We start from the raw sequence: 12443 nt of genomic DNA, 5'->3' as shown, positions 1-12443 counted from the left end.
AAGCTACGTATTATACCTGGCCTGCCCTACCATGATCTTGACAAATGGGGGATGGAGTCCGGGGTCTGAGGGCAGGAATTTTGGCGGGGCTGGCTTCTTGCTCTGTCTTCGGGGCTTCAGGAGCGGGCGTTGTTGTCGGTCCTTGCCTGGAGAACACAAAAACATGGCCAGCAGGAGATTTATGCATGCCAAACACAGGACTGTGTCTCTGGAGAAGGCGAGAGTGTCTGTCCCGACTTCCGCCTTGACAGTGGGATCGGAAGTTGGATGAGCTTAACATGAATGTTGCTCAATCCCTAACAAACTCTGGAGCCTTGAGTAAGGATTTGGGCTTCCATCGCGCTATCCCCACTGCCCTCACCATCCTTAGAGGGATCTGTTAGAATTCCTGCTCCATGATTGCATTCATAGGATTGTTGTCTATCACGTGATGTGGTATGTTTTGACTCCACAGAGTGGGAAGTGATGGAGACAGGAGGTTTGTGTTACTGTGTTCCGTTAAGCGGGACTATTGTCCTTTGTTCTTTTTCTCTTTGCTGTCTGGTGCTAGAGAGAGGGGGAGCCATGTTGCAGTGCTCCATGTGTGTTTATATGTAAATAAAGTAGATTAGCCAAAATGCTGAGTTGCTGAGGTCTGTTACGCAAGCTGCGAAGACTCTGCGGATCCCTAAGTGTGCCGATGTCTGTTGGCATCGGTCGCTGTGATGTTCAGGCAGAAGAAAGCTTTTGAAGCTCCCTACACTCGTGTAGGACTCTGACAAAGAAACATGCCTGGCTGGCATGTTCTCTCCCTCCTGGTCGGTCAGGAGCTTCAAAAGCTTTCTCCAGCCTGAACATCACAGCGACTGATACCAAAAGGAATTAGCATGCTTAGGGATCTTGCAGAGTATTTCAAGTTTGCGTAACAGAACTCAGTAGAACAGCATTTTGGCTAATCTACTTATATTTACATATATTACACTCAGAACATTCTGACTTAGCTCCTTCCTCTTTCTCATCAGACAGCAAAGAGAAAAAGAACAAAAGACAATAGTCCCACTTTCCAGAACACAGTAACACAAAACATCCTGTGTCCGTCACTTCCCACACTGTGTAATGAAAATATACACCATCATGTGATAGAGAACAATCCCATGACTGCACACACGGAGCAAGTATCCTAACAGAACCACCAGCGTCAGCACTCTATACCTATACATCTTTTTCCCCTGAAGAGAAGGGTAGGATCAAAGCAGCAGGCGTGCTGAACACCATTATCTAAATAAACAGAATTCAAAGAGGGCAAGTTGAAATTCTATCGGCCTCCTCATCTTTGGTGCCGTCTGTTGTGTACAACATTATAATCAGCTTCCCTTGCGAAGAAGATGACTCCATGTTAACCCACAAATAATGGAAGAGGTCTCTGGTTTATCTCCTCCAATTTCCCTCAGCCCTGAACAAAGGATCTCTTCCAGTTAAGGACAAAAGTTCTCCTACATCTTTAATTGCTGGCAAATCCATTTTTCAGTGGCTTCGGAGAGCAACTATTGGCCTCTCACACAACGCCTCAGACGAGCCCTTAAAACATTTAAAAAGCCTTTCAGCGCCGAGGACTTTGACCTTGTCGAAACCAAACAGTGTCTTGTCATCAAGAGGAAGGATAGAATTTGCCCCCGATCGAGAAAGAGGATCCTGAGTCTCTTCAATTATAATTTGTTGTTCAGCTGCACAATAGCTGCTGCAGAGAGCATATGGGGAGGGAAGAGCAATGGTCAGGAGAAAACCAAAGCAGACTCTTTACGTTGAGAGGGTGACCTGCACCCCACAGAACCTCTTGCACAATAAGGAAGGTTTTTGTGACTTTGTGAAGATGCAAACTCCTTGTCTGAATCAACAATAGCACTAGACTGAATTCCTGCGGGCCAAATTAGACAGGAGTGCAAATGGAGCTCCAACCCTACATTTCTGTATTTTGGAGACTGATGAGGGGGGAAGAGAAGCACTTGTAGGCTGAAATCACTGGGCAGGAGGCAGCTGCTTAACCCTTTCGGCATCTCTCAATTCCCTCCTGCAAATGAAACCCTGGCAGCTTAAACAAAAAGCAACCAAGTTGCAGAATCATAAATGGGCCCAGCAATATAAATGGGGCGGATTTGCAGGGGAGAACCAGTGGGCGTTGCAGGGTTTATGAACCCATTCGAGTTCAAACTTTGCCACCAAATCCTGGTTCTGGGGGCAGATTGCTTTGAGCCAACGTTCTGACTCAATTCTATATTAAAATTGCTAGAGATCCCACAGACTCCATTGCCATTCTTCTTAAAAAACGTATTGCAATATGCATACAGTGGTACCTCGGGTTACATACGCTTCAGGATACAGACTCCGCTAACTCAGAAATAGTGCTCCAGGATAAGAACAGAAATCGTGCTCCGGCGGCGCAGCAGCAGCAGGAAACCCCATTAGCTAAAGTGGTGCTTCAGGTTAAGAACGGACCTCTGGAACGAATTAAGTACTTAACCCAAGGTACCATTGTATTTGTGCATGGCAGGGAGAGGGAGAGGGCAAGGGCAAAACATTTGACCACACTGTCCGTTTGAACTGGGCCACTATCTCAGACAGAAAACCAAACAAACACCTCTTGACCCTGAAGATTCTCATATTTAAAGTGCACAGGGAAATGAGAAGGGACAATTCCAGCCACACGACTCAGCGTGGGAATAAGATGGATGAAAGCATTTACAGGCCACCCTGAATGTTTAAATCTTAGAGCAGTCTTTCCCCACCTGTTGTTCTCCAGGTATTTTTGGCTACAACTCCCATCAGTGCCAGCCAGGATGGCCATGGGTCCCTGGAGATGGAGCTGTAGTTCAACAACATCTGGAGGTCACACAGCTGTGGCAGTTGTGATACAGGCAGGGATTCCATCAATGGTGTTTCCGAAAAAATTTACACAACACTTGGGAAGACAGGCGAATTAATGCCAGTGTACTGGAAGAAGCAAAGATCACCAGTGTTCTTCAGCATCAACTTCGTTGGACCTACTCCTTAACCTGAAACTATTCTTAACCTGAGGTACCACTTTAGCTAATGGGGCCTCCCGCTGCCACCACACGATTTCTGTTCTCATCCTGAAGTAAAGTTCTTAACCCAAGGTACTATTTCTGGGTTAGCAGAGTCTGTAACCTGAAGTGTCTGTTCCCCGAGGTACCACTGTCCTCTATTCCAGTGTTTCCCAACCGGTGTTCCGCGGCACACTAGTGTGCCGCGAGACGTTGCCTGGTGTGCCATGGGAGGGAGGCGGGTGAGTCGGGCGGTGAGAGGCGGGGCGGCGGCGGCGAGCACACGCGGGGCGGGGAGCGAGCTCCCTCCCACATCCCATCGCCCCGTGCTCCGCGCTGTTGTAGGCCAGCCCTGCGCACCCGGGGGACCTCCCCCCGAGAGCGCAAGGCTTGCGGGCGTCAGCTGGCAGCGCGGAGCACAGGGCGCCCTTCGGAGGACGCCCCGTGCTCCACGCAGGTGTCCGCAAGCCTTGCGCACCCGGGGGATCTCCCCCCGGGAGCGCAAGGCTTGCGGGCGTCAGCTGGCAGCGCGGAGCACGGGGCGCCCTTCGGAGGACGCCCCGTGCTCCGCGCTGGTGTTGGCCAGCCTTGCGCACCGGGGGATCTCCCCCCGGGAGCGCAAGGCTTGCGGGCAGCAGCCTGCAGCGCGGAGCACGGGGCGCACTCCAGAGGACGCCCCGTGCTCCACGCAGGTGTCCACAAGCCTTGCGCACCCGGGGGATCTCCCCCCGGGAGCGCAAGGCTTGCGGGCGTCAGCTGGCAGCGCGGAGCACGGGGCGCCCTTCGGAGGCCACCCCGTGCTCCGCGCTGGTGTTGGCAAGTCTTGCGCACCGGGGGATCTCCCCCCGGGAGCGCAAGGCTTGCGGGCAGCAGCCTGCAGCGCGGAGCACGGGGCGCCCTCCAGAGGACGCCCCGTGCTCCGCGCTGGTGTTGGCCAGCCTTGCACACCCGGGGGATCTCCTCCCGGGAGCGCAAGGCTTGCGGGCGGCAGCTGGCAGCGCAGAGCACGGGGCACCCTTCGGAGGATGCCCCGTGCTCCGCGCTGGTGTTGGCCAGCCTTGCGCACCCGGGGGATCTCCCCCCAGGAGCGCAAGGTTTGCGGGCGGCAGCTGGCAGCGCGGAGCACGGGGCGCCCTTCGGAGGCCACCCCGTGCTCCGCGCTGGTGTTGGCAAGTCTTGCGCACCGGGGGATCTCCCCCCGGGAGCGCAAGGCTTGCGGGCAGCAGCCTGCAGCGCGGAGCACGGGGCGCCCTCCAGAGGACGCCCCGTGCTCTGCGCTGGTGTTGGCCAGCCTTGCGCACCCGGGGGATCTCCCCCCAGGAGCGCAAGGCTTGCGGGCGGCAGCTGGCAGCGCGGAGCACGGGGCGCCCTTCGGAGGACGCCCCGTGCTCCGCGCTCGTGTTGGCAAGCCTTGCGCACCCGGGGGGCGCATGGGGCGCCCTGAAACAGAGGGTTCCCCATGCTGCGGACTGTAGCCTGCCGCCGGACGCGCGGGGCGCCCTGAAGCAGAGCGCCCCTCGCGCCAGGCAGACATGGGCCAGCCCCACAAGCTCGGGGGACAGCGGGGAGGCGCAGCACCGCCATCCCACTGTTCCCCGACCTGGTTTTTTGGGGGGGAAATAAAGGGCAAAAAAATTCCCTTTATTTCCCCCCTCAAAAAAGTAGGTGCGTCCTATGGGACGGAGCGTCCTATGGGACGAAAAATACGGTACTTACTATTTCATAATAAAGTAATTATAAAATACTTTCTTTGTGTTTATTTGATTCCTATTAAAGAGAGTTACTTTATATATAGTCAATATAGGCACAGAGTTAATTTTTTAAACATTTTCTAATGGTGGTGTGCCTCGAGATTTTTTTCATGAAACAAGTGTGCCTTTGCCCAAAAAAGGTTGGGAAACACTGCTCTATTCCAAACTTAACAATGGTAAGCATAATGCTGGTGGTCAACAAAAGAGGTTCAAAGACTCTCTCAAAGCAAATCTTTAAAAATGTGGTATAAACACCAACAACTGGGAAACACTGGCCTGCGAGCGCTCCAAATGGAGAACAGCCATTACCAAAGGTGTCAGGGACTTTGAAGATGCTCAAACTCAGGACACAAGGGAGAAATATGCTAGGAGGAAGGCACGTTTGGCAAACTCTAACCATGATCAACTCCCGCCCAGAAACCAATGTCCCCACTGTGGAAGGACGTATGGCTCCAGAACTGGCCCCCACAGTCACCTACGAACGCACTGTTAAAGCTGTGTTTATGGAAGACAATCTTACTCGGCTACGAGTGATCGCCAAAGAAGAAGACAGGCGGGGAGGCAGAAGAGCAAGAACTGATGACCTGGACCCATATGGCCAACATGTCCTAGTTGTTTTCCCCAAAGCCTTGCTCTCTAAAACCTAGGGCCCTAGAGATACGCAACCAATCAGAGCAAGCCACTGGGCTAGATTGACAAGTGGTAGGAGTCCATCCTACGCAAGCTTCTTATCTTCACAGGACCAGAGGGAGACAAACCTCCCGGCTGCCTTCAGAATCAAGATCTTACCTTTGAGGAGGCAGCTTGGGCTTCAAGTTCCTCTCATACTCTTCGGTCAAACAGATCCCTGAGACTTTGGCTGGAGAAATGAGCTGGCGAGACAGAAGGCGCTTGGGCGAGAGATTTTCTACAGGAAGGAGAGAAGCAGAAGGTTGCGTAAGAATTCCACAGAGTGAACGGAAGCAGCTTGTGAAAAATTAGCTGGGAAAAGTGCACATTCTGGGGGAGGGGGGAGAGAGATTAAGGGACTGCACCATTCTATTGCAATACAGTGGTACCTCAGGTTAAGTACTTAATTCGTTCCGGAGGTCCGTTCTTAACCTGAAACTGTTCTTAACCTGAAGCACCACTTTAGCTAATGGGGCCTCCTGCTGCCACCGTGCCCCCGGAGAACGATTTCTGTTCTCATCCTGAAGGAAAGTTCTTAACCTGAAGCACTATTTCTGGGTTAGCGGAGTCTGTAACCTGAAGCGTATGTAACCTGAAGCGTATGTAACCTGAGGTACCACTGTATTGCAATAGAATGGTGAAAATGTGAAAACCCTACTCAACCATGGATGAAAAATGCAAACACTCACACACATATGACAAGCAAATGTGTGCAGTTTTACTTTCCCCACAAATGTCCCATTTAAAAACCAACCAAGTTCTGTAAGCTCTTCGGTTTATCTTGCTTACTGGTAAATAAAATTTGAAGGAGGAGGAAAAACCTAAGGGGGAAATATTTACTCTATCAACAAGGGAGGAGATTCGGTTGCAGACCGACATTTGTTGGAGCATCTGGCAAGAAGGGAAGGAAGTGGGACATAGACACATCTTTGCCCTTCTGTAGTGACTACTGCTGTAAAATATTTTTGCAAGCTGCCTCAAAAACTTTGGTTAGTAGACGGGGTGTAAATATTCCTGAACAAATAAATAAATAGAGGGGAATGGCGGCGTCTCCCCGCAGCCCCGCAAGATGTCAAAATTTCTAGAGCTTTTCCATCTCTGCTTGAGGTCATGTCTGAGATATGATACACAGCCTGTTTCCAGGACAATTTTGGACACGTCCTGGTATGTTGCAGGAGGACAGCCTCTGTAAAGACATATCAGTCTTTATATCAGGAAATATTTCCTTATATCAGGAAATAAATGAAAACAAAATGGCTTACGAAAGCAAAAAGCTCTCGCCCAACCTTTTTTGCTGTTTTCTTTCTCTGCCTGCTCCTTTTCCTTCCTGGTCTTCTCACCTTCTTCGGGGATGGTTCCCATCTCAACCCTACGGTGGCTGTGAGGGCACAGAGGGTGAAAATCAATCAAAACAAATGGCTTTGGGTGCCCTCTTCCACACACCCAAAAGGGGAAGTTGAATTTTGGGGAATTTATCATGGACTTGTAGAGCTGGAAGGGACCCAAGAGACCTCTAAACCCCTGCAAAGCAGGAACAGCAACAAAAGACTCCCCATCAGGTGATCTGCTTAAAGGCCTTAAAGAAAGGAGAGTCCGCCACCTCTGGGTGAGATTTGAGGTGGTGGCACCCACCAGAGGGCCCTTTGCCAAGGACCACGTCAAACCTGGAAGAATCCCTGATACAAAGAGATGAGCTAAGGCTGAAGGGGACGTAGTTAAAAGGATCTCAAGCAACAGGTCTGGGCCCTCACCTGAGACTCTGGAGAGTTGCTGCCAGCCAGAGTGGACAATATTGAGCTAGAGATGGTCCAATAGTTTAGCAATGTATGTGGAACCAAGTAAGAGGGTTAGGGTAGCGGACAGGGAGAGAAACTTAGCAACACAGAAGGAAGACACAGATTGGAATAATGGAATTGTAGAGTGGAAAGGGACCCCCAGCGATCATCTAGTCCAACCCCCTTCAATGCAGGAATCTCAAGTCCCCCATCCAATTTGAAACCACACCAGACCCTGCTTAGCTTCGCAAATGTGCTAGCAGTTTTGTGGCTGCACCGACTGTCCTGTTTTAACCATTCATGCTATGTTATAAATAGTTCTAGTCACTGCCTCCCTTGCATTCATGTACCTGTGGTTTATTTTGTTTTAGTTCCTATTCTATGTCTGCATCTGTTTGGCATTTGTCAAATCTAATCTAATTGAAAAGTAAAATGATTCAGCCCAAGACAATCGGAGGGGTTTGCAATCATTATCCACCCAACAGTTATTCAACTGCAGTTCTCAGAAAACTGGTATTCAGAGGAATTAAAAACAGCCATTGTGGCTTGCAGCCACCCTTCCCCAGAAGCCAGACCATCCAGTAGTCTGGCAGCAGCAGTGTTTTGAATTACTTGCAATTTCCATCCCATCTCAAAAAGATCAAAACTGTTTCGCAGTCACCTTAGGAGAGAGACAGGTGAAATCTACGTGCAGATCAGGTGAGCCTACCCACCTTGGAAACAAAACCACGTTACCGCTGCATGAATGTGGAAGAGCGGTTTCTTTGGCTGACAACACCGAGTCCCCTGTGCCTGGCCTCTATAACAAAAAAAGGGATGGTGGTTCATTCATTCATATATATATATATATATATATATATATATATATATATTTGCTTTCGTAGATTTTCACGGGTACAGGAATGCAGGTTTTGGTGTCCTCGGGTGTCTTCCCGTGTAAAAGGCACACTAGCCTGGGAACTTCCTCTCTGCCCAGAACATTGGAGGCTATACACCACACCCCCTCTACAGTATTTATAGGAACTCAAACACTGAGATCCTGCTCTGTTCCAGTAACAAGAAGCCGAAAGCACCAGCCTGAAGATGACGAGTGAGACCTCGTCGAAACGTCGCCTAGACACCCCAACTTTTACACGGGAAGACACCCGAGGACACCAAAACCTGCATATATATATATATATATATTTTAGACACTGCTTGACTGCAAAAGAAAAACAAGTTAACTCAAAGCGGATTACAAAGAGAATAAAACAATACGATTGTTGGTAAAAGAGCAGAAAGCAACTATTTAAAACCTTTTTGAAAATTAAATTGGCAAAACTAAAAACAGGTTTGAACGCACATCAACATTCGGCTCATCTGGGTAGCCTTGTCTAAACAAAAATGTTTTTAGCGGGTGCGGGAAAATAGGCAGGGAGTTCTGAAGTCTAGGTGCTGCTACACTGAAAGATCAATTTCTTACAAATGTGGAACAGGTATTGTGTGGTCCCTGTAGCAGGGCCAGTTCCGCAGATCAAAGCACTCAGGTGAGCATATTTGGGGCAAGATGATCTTGCAAGGAAACTGGTCCCAAGTTGTTAAGGGCTTTGTATACTAAAAGCAACACCTTGAATTTGGCTTGGTGGCAAATCGGCAACCAGTGTAGACCTCTGAGAACAGGTGTCCTATGCTGGCAAGGCCTCGTTTCTATTAGCAATTATGCTGCAGCATCCTGCCCTGTCTGTAGCTTCTGGACCAAATGGAAGGGAAGCCCCATGTAGAGTACATTGCAGTCATCCAGTCTTGAAGGAACCATGAGCAGCACATCTTTAAACTATGGAACCTGATCCCACAGAAGGTGGGGAAGGCCACCAAATTGGACAGCTTTCAAGGAGGATTAGACCAATTCATGGAGGGAGGGTTATCTATGGCTCCTAGCCCTGATGGCTGTGCTTCCACAGTTGGAGGCAGCACAGCTGCTGGAAACCACAGGAGGGAAAAGGGCTCTGATGCTCAAATCCTGCTTGCAGATTACCCAGCGGCATCCAGTTGGCCACTGTGAGAACTGGATGCTGGATGGGCCATTGGCCTGAGCCAGCAGGCTCTCTTTATGTTCTTAGGAGGAGCGGGTGGCACTGTGGTCTAAACCACTGAGCCTCTTGGGCTTGCCAATCAGAAGGTCGGTGGTTCGAATCCCCGCAACGGGGTGAGCTCCCGTTGCTCTGTTTCAGCTCCTGCCAACCTAGCAGTTTGAAAGCACACCAGTGCAAGTAGATAAATAGGTACCGTTCCGGCGGGAAGGTAAACGGCATTTCCGCACGCTCTGGTTTCCGTCACGGTGTCCTGTTGCGCCAGAAGTGGTTTAAGTCATGCTGGCCATAGGACCCAGAAAGCTGTCTGTGAACAAACGCCGGCTCCCTCAGCCTGAAAGCAAGATCACCTTTGACTGGACTTAACCGTCCAGGGGTCCTTTACCTTTATACATACATCCAACTAATGTATTAGTGTCGCATCAACAATACAAATCGTAGAAGAATCATAGAAACAGAGTTGGAAGGGACCCTCTGGATCATCTAGTCCAGGAATATGCAGCTGTCCCATATGGTGACGGAACCTGCAACCTTGGTGTTATCAGCAGGTAAAGGAGCCCTGGATGGTTAAGTCCAGTCAAAGGTGACTATGGGGTTGAGGCACTCATCTCGCTTTCAGGCTGAGGGAGCCGGTGTTTGTTCACAGACAGCTTTCCAGGTCATGTGGCCAGCAGGACTAAACCTCTTCTGGTGCAACGGAACACCATGACGGAAACCAAAACACACGGAAACACCATTTACCTTCCTGCCACAGCGGTACCTATTTATCTACTTGTACTGGTGTGCTTTTGAACTTCTATGTTGGCAGGAGCTGGGACAGAGCAATGGGAGCTCACTCCGTTGTGGGATTTCGAACTGCCAACCTTCTGATCGGCAAGCCCAAGAGGCTCAGTGGTTTAGACCACAACACCACTCACATCCCCCTTGCATAATCAGCACCACGCTCTAAACAATGAAACTGCCTCAAATGCAATAATTTTTTATTATTACGACAGGTGAAATATCAGACCGGAACGACATCCAGGCCCAGAAGGAAACGATGACCAACGTACGTTTGTAAGCGCTTTCAGGAGATTCCCACTCCCATCCATGGCGCGAAGGAAGTCTTTGTAAAACTTCATTTTCACCCTGTTGTCCCGGATCACCAGCACACCGATCCCTTTGAAGGTGAACTCGACCGTCTGCTTGGTGGCGATGGACCGGGAGAAAGACAGCAGCGTCTCTCGGACACATCCTTCCACGGTCTCCCTGTTGAAAGGGCCCTCCAGGGATAACACTATGAAATTTAGCGGAACAATTGGGATATCACCTAGGGGAGGGCAGCAGGAAAAGAATCGGTGAAAAGAGAAATCATCTGAACAGGAAGCAAGGCTATGTCCATCCCAAGGGGCATTTGCCAGTGGTGGGCGGGGCAAGAAGCAAAAGTAGGCGGAGCAACAAATGTAAATTTTACCTTTGTACAAGAGGCTAGTTTTTTATACAGTGGTACCTCGCAAGACAAAATTAATCCGTTCCGTGAGGCTCTTTGTATAGCGTTTTTTTCGTCTTGCGAAGCAAGCCCATTGACAGCTTAGCGGATTAGCGCTATTAGTGGTTTAGCGGCTTTTAGCGGATCAGCTGTTAAGCGGCTTATCAGCGGATCAGCTGATAAGCGGCTTAGCGGCTTAGGAAAAGGGGGGGAGGGGAAAAAACCCGCAGGAACTCGCAAGACATTTCGTCTTGCGAAGCAAGCCCATAGGGAAATTCGTTTTGCAAAGCACCTCCAAAACGGAAAACCCTTTCGTCTAGCGGGTTTTCCGTCTTGCGAGGCATTCGTCTTGTGGGGCACCACTGTATATACTTCTCTATCCTCCGTTCAGGCAAGTGAGAGGCACTGTACACTCAAAGTGTGAAACAAGGGCCAGTGAGGAGAGTGTGGGGCGTGGGGATAGTTCTGAGGGCCAAACAGAAAAGCCTGAAGGGCCACATTTGAATCCCCAACTCTGCAATGCATCTTATGAGTAAAATGTTAAAACACTAATAGCTTGTTCACACATTTCTCCCAGTAGAAAACTTTTTTTCTCCCTCACATTGGACCGTTGGTGGAGATGTGGCCCCCAGGCCTCTCCACCTGGCCCTTTTGATTCATAGGCCATGCCCCCTTCACAGGCCACACCTCTCACTGGCCTTGCCCCGCACCTTCCTGAAGTACTTTTCCCTTGCTGGAATGTGTTCCTGAACCGCAGCCTACTGTAATAATAATAATAATAATAATAATAATAATAATAATAATAATAATAAATTTTATTTATATCCCGCCCTCCCCAGCCGAAGCCGGGCTCAGGGCGGCTAACAACACTAAAACAGTGCAACATTATAAAAACATAAAAATTAATTAAAATCAAAATTGATGGCAACCATAAACTAAAGTTTTGTAAAGATTGCCAAAGATTGTAAAAAGGTTATACCTCTTCCCATCTCCACTTTTGCCCCGGCGCCAATCACCACTGGCATACGCTGACCCTTCACTCTACTCTCCCCTCCCCATAACAAAAATCTAACTGTTCTGGGTACTGTGCTCACCTGTGTTGGTGATGGCACTAGTGCTAGCCAATAGGTGCTCACCACAACCAGCTTTCCCTGGCTCAGGCCATGAACTATGAAATAAAACTGTCCTGTGTTCCTAGGGCAAAAACTAGTTTCTGCTTCCCATTCTTTCCATAACTCTGCTGCACACTTTGCTTGGTTGCACACCGCAAAATGTACACTGCACACACGGGCATGGAAGAAAGCACACACCACAACCCCATTTCTTACCGGGAGTGTGTATTTTGTTAAACTTCAGCCCATGGATCTGCGCAAGTTTCTCAGACAGAAGGAACACAGGCCGCTGTATGAGGATGTATTTGTTATTACCGACTTCAAGCTTCTGTCTCAAGAAGGAGAACGTCCCCAACCCTGGTATTAAGACACCCTGAAAAAAGAAGGCACAGCTGGACTACTGTAATGGTTTAGAACATGAGCTATGAAGTCACCAGTTCAAATCTTAGGTTGGATCAAACATTAGGCAAGCCATACCCCACACCCAAGGGATGCGGGTGGCGCTGTGGGTTAAACCACAGAACCTAGGACTTGCCGATCAGAAGGTCGGCGGTCCGAATC

The 12443-nt window shown here is 49.6% G+C and overlaps 1 protein-coding gene across 1 annotated transcript in view; it reads right to left on the bottom strand.

The window, feature by feature from the left end:
- CCDC81 (coiled-coil domain containing 81) overlaps nt 1-12443 on the bottom strand; it is a 42610-nt gene that overhangs the window by 22902 nt on the left and 7265 nt on the right. Inside the window, exons 3-8 of the mRNA XM_081860383.1 lie at nt 12099-12255; nt 10355-10611; nt 7947-8032; nt 6745-6836; nt 5579-5696; nt 17-146 (exon numbers count right to left, since the gene is read on the bottom strand). Of these exons, the coding sequence (XP_081716509.1) occupies nt 17-146; nt 5579-5696; nt 6745-6836; nt 7947-8032; nt 10355-10611; nt 12099-12255 (840 nt within the window). The remainder of the gene's footprint in view (nt 1-16; nt 147-5578; nt 5697-6744; nt 6837-7946; nt 8033-10354; nt 10612-12098; nt 12256-12443) is intronic.

The sequence above is a fragment of the Podarcis erhardii genome (assembly GCF_964252035.2).
Source record: "Podarcis erhardii genome assembly, chromosome: 4".
Taxonomy (NCBI): Eukaryota; Metazoa; Chordata; class Lepidosauria; order Squamata; family Lacertidae; genus Podarcis; species Podarcis erhardii.
This window is presented reverse-complemented; position numbering and strand designations above follow the sequence as displayed.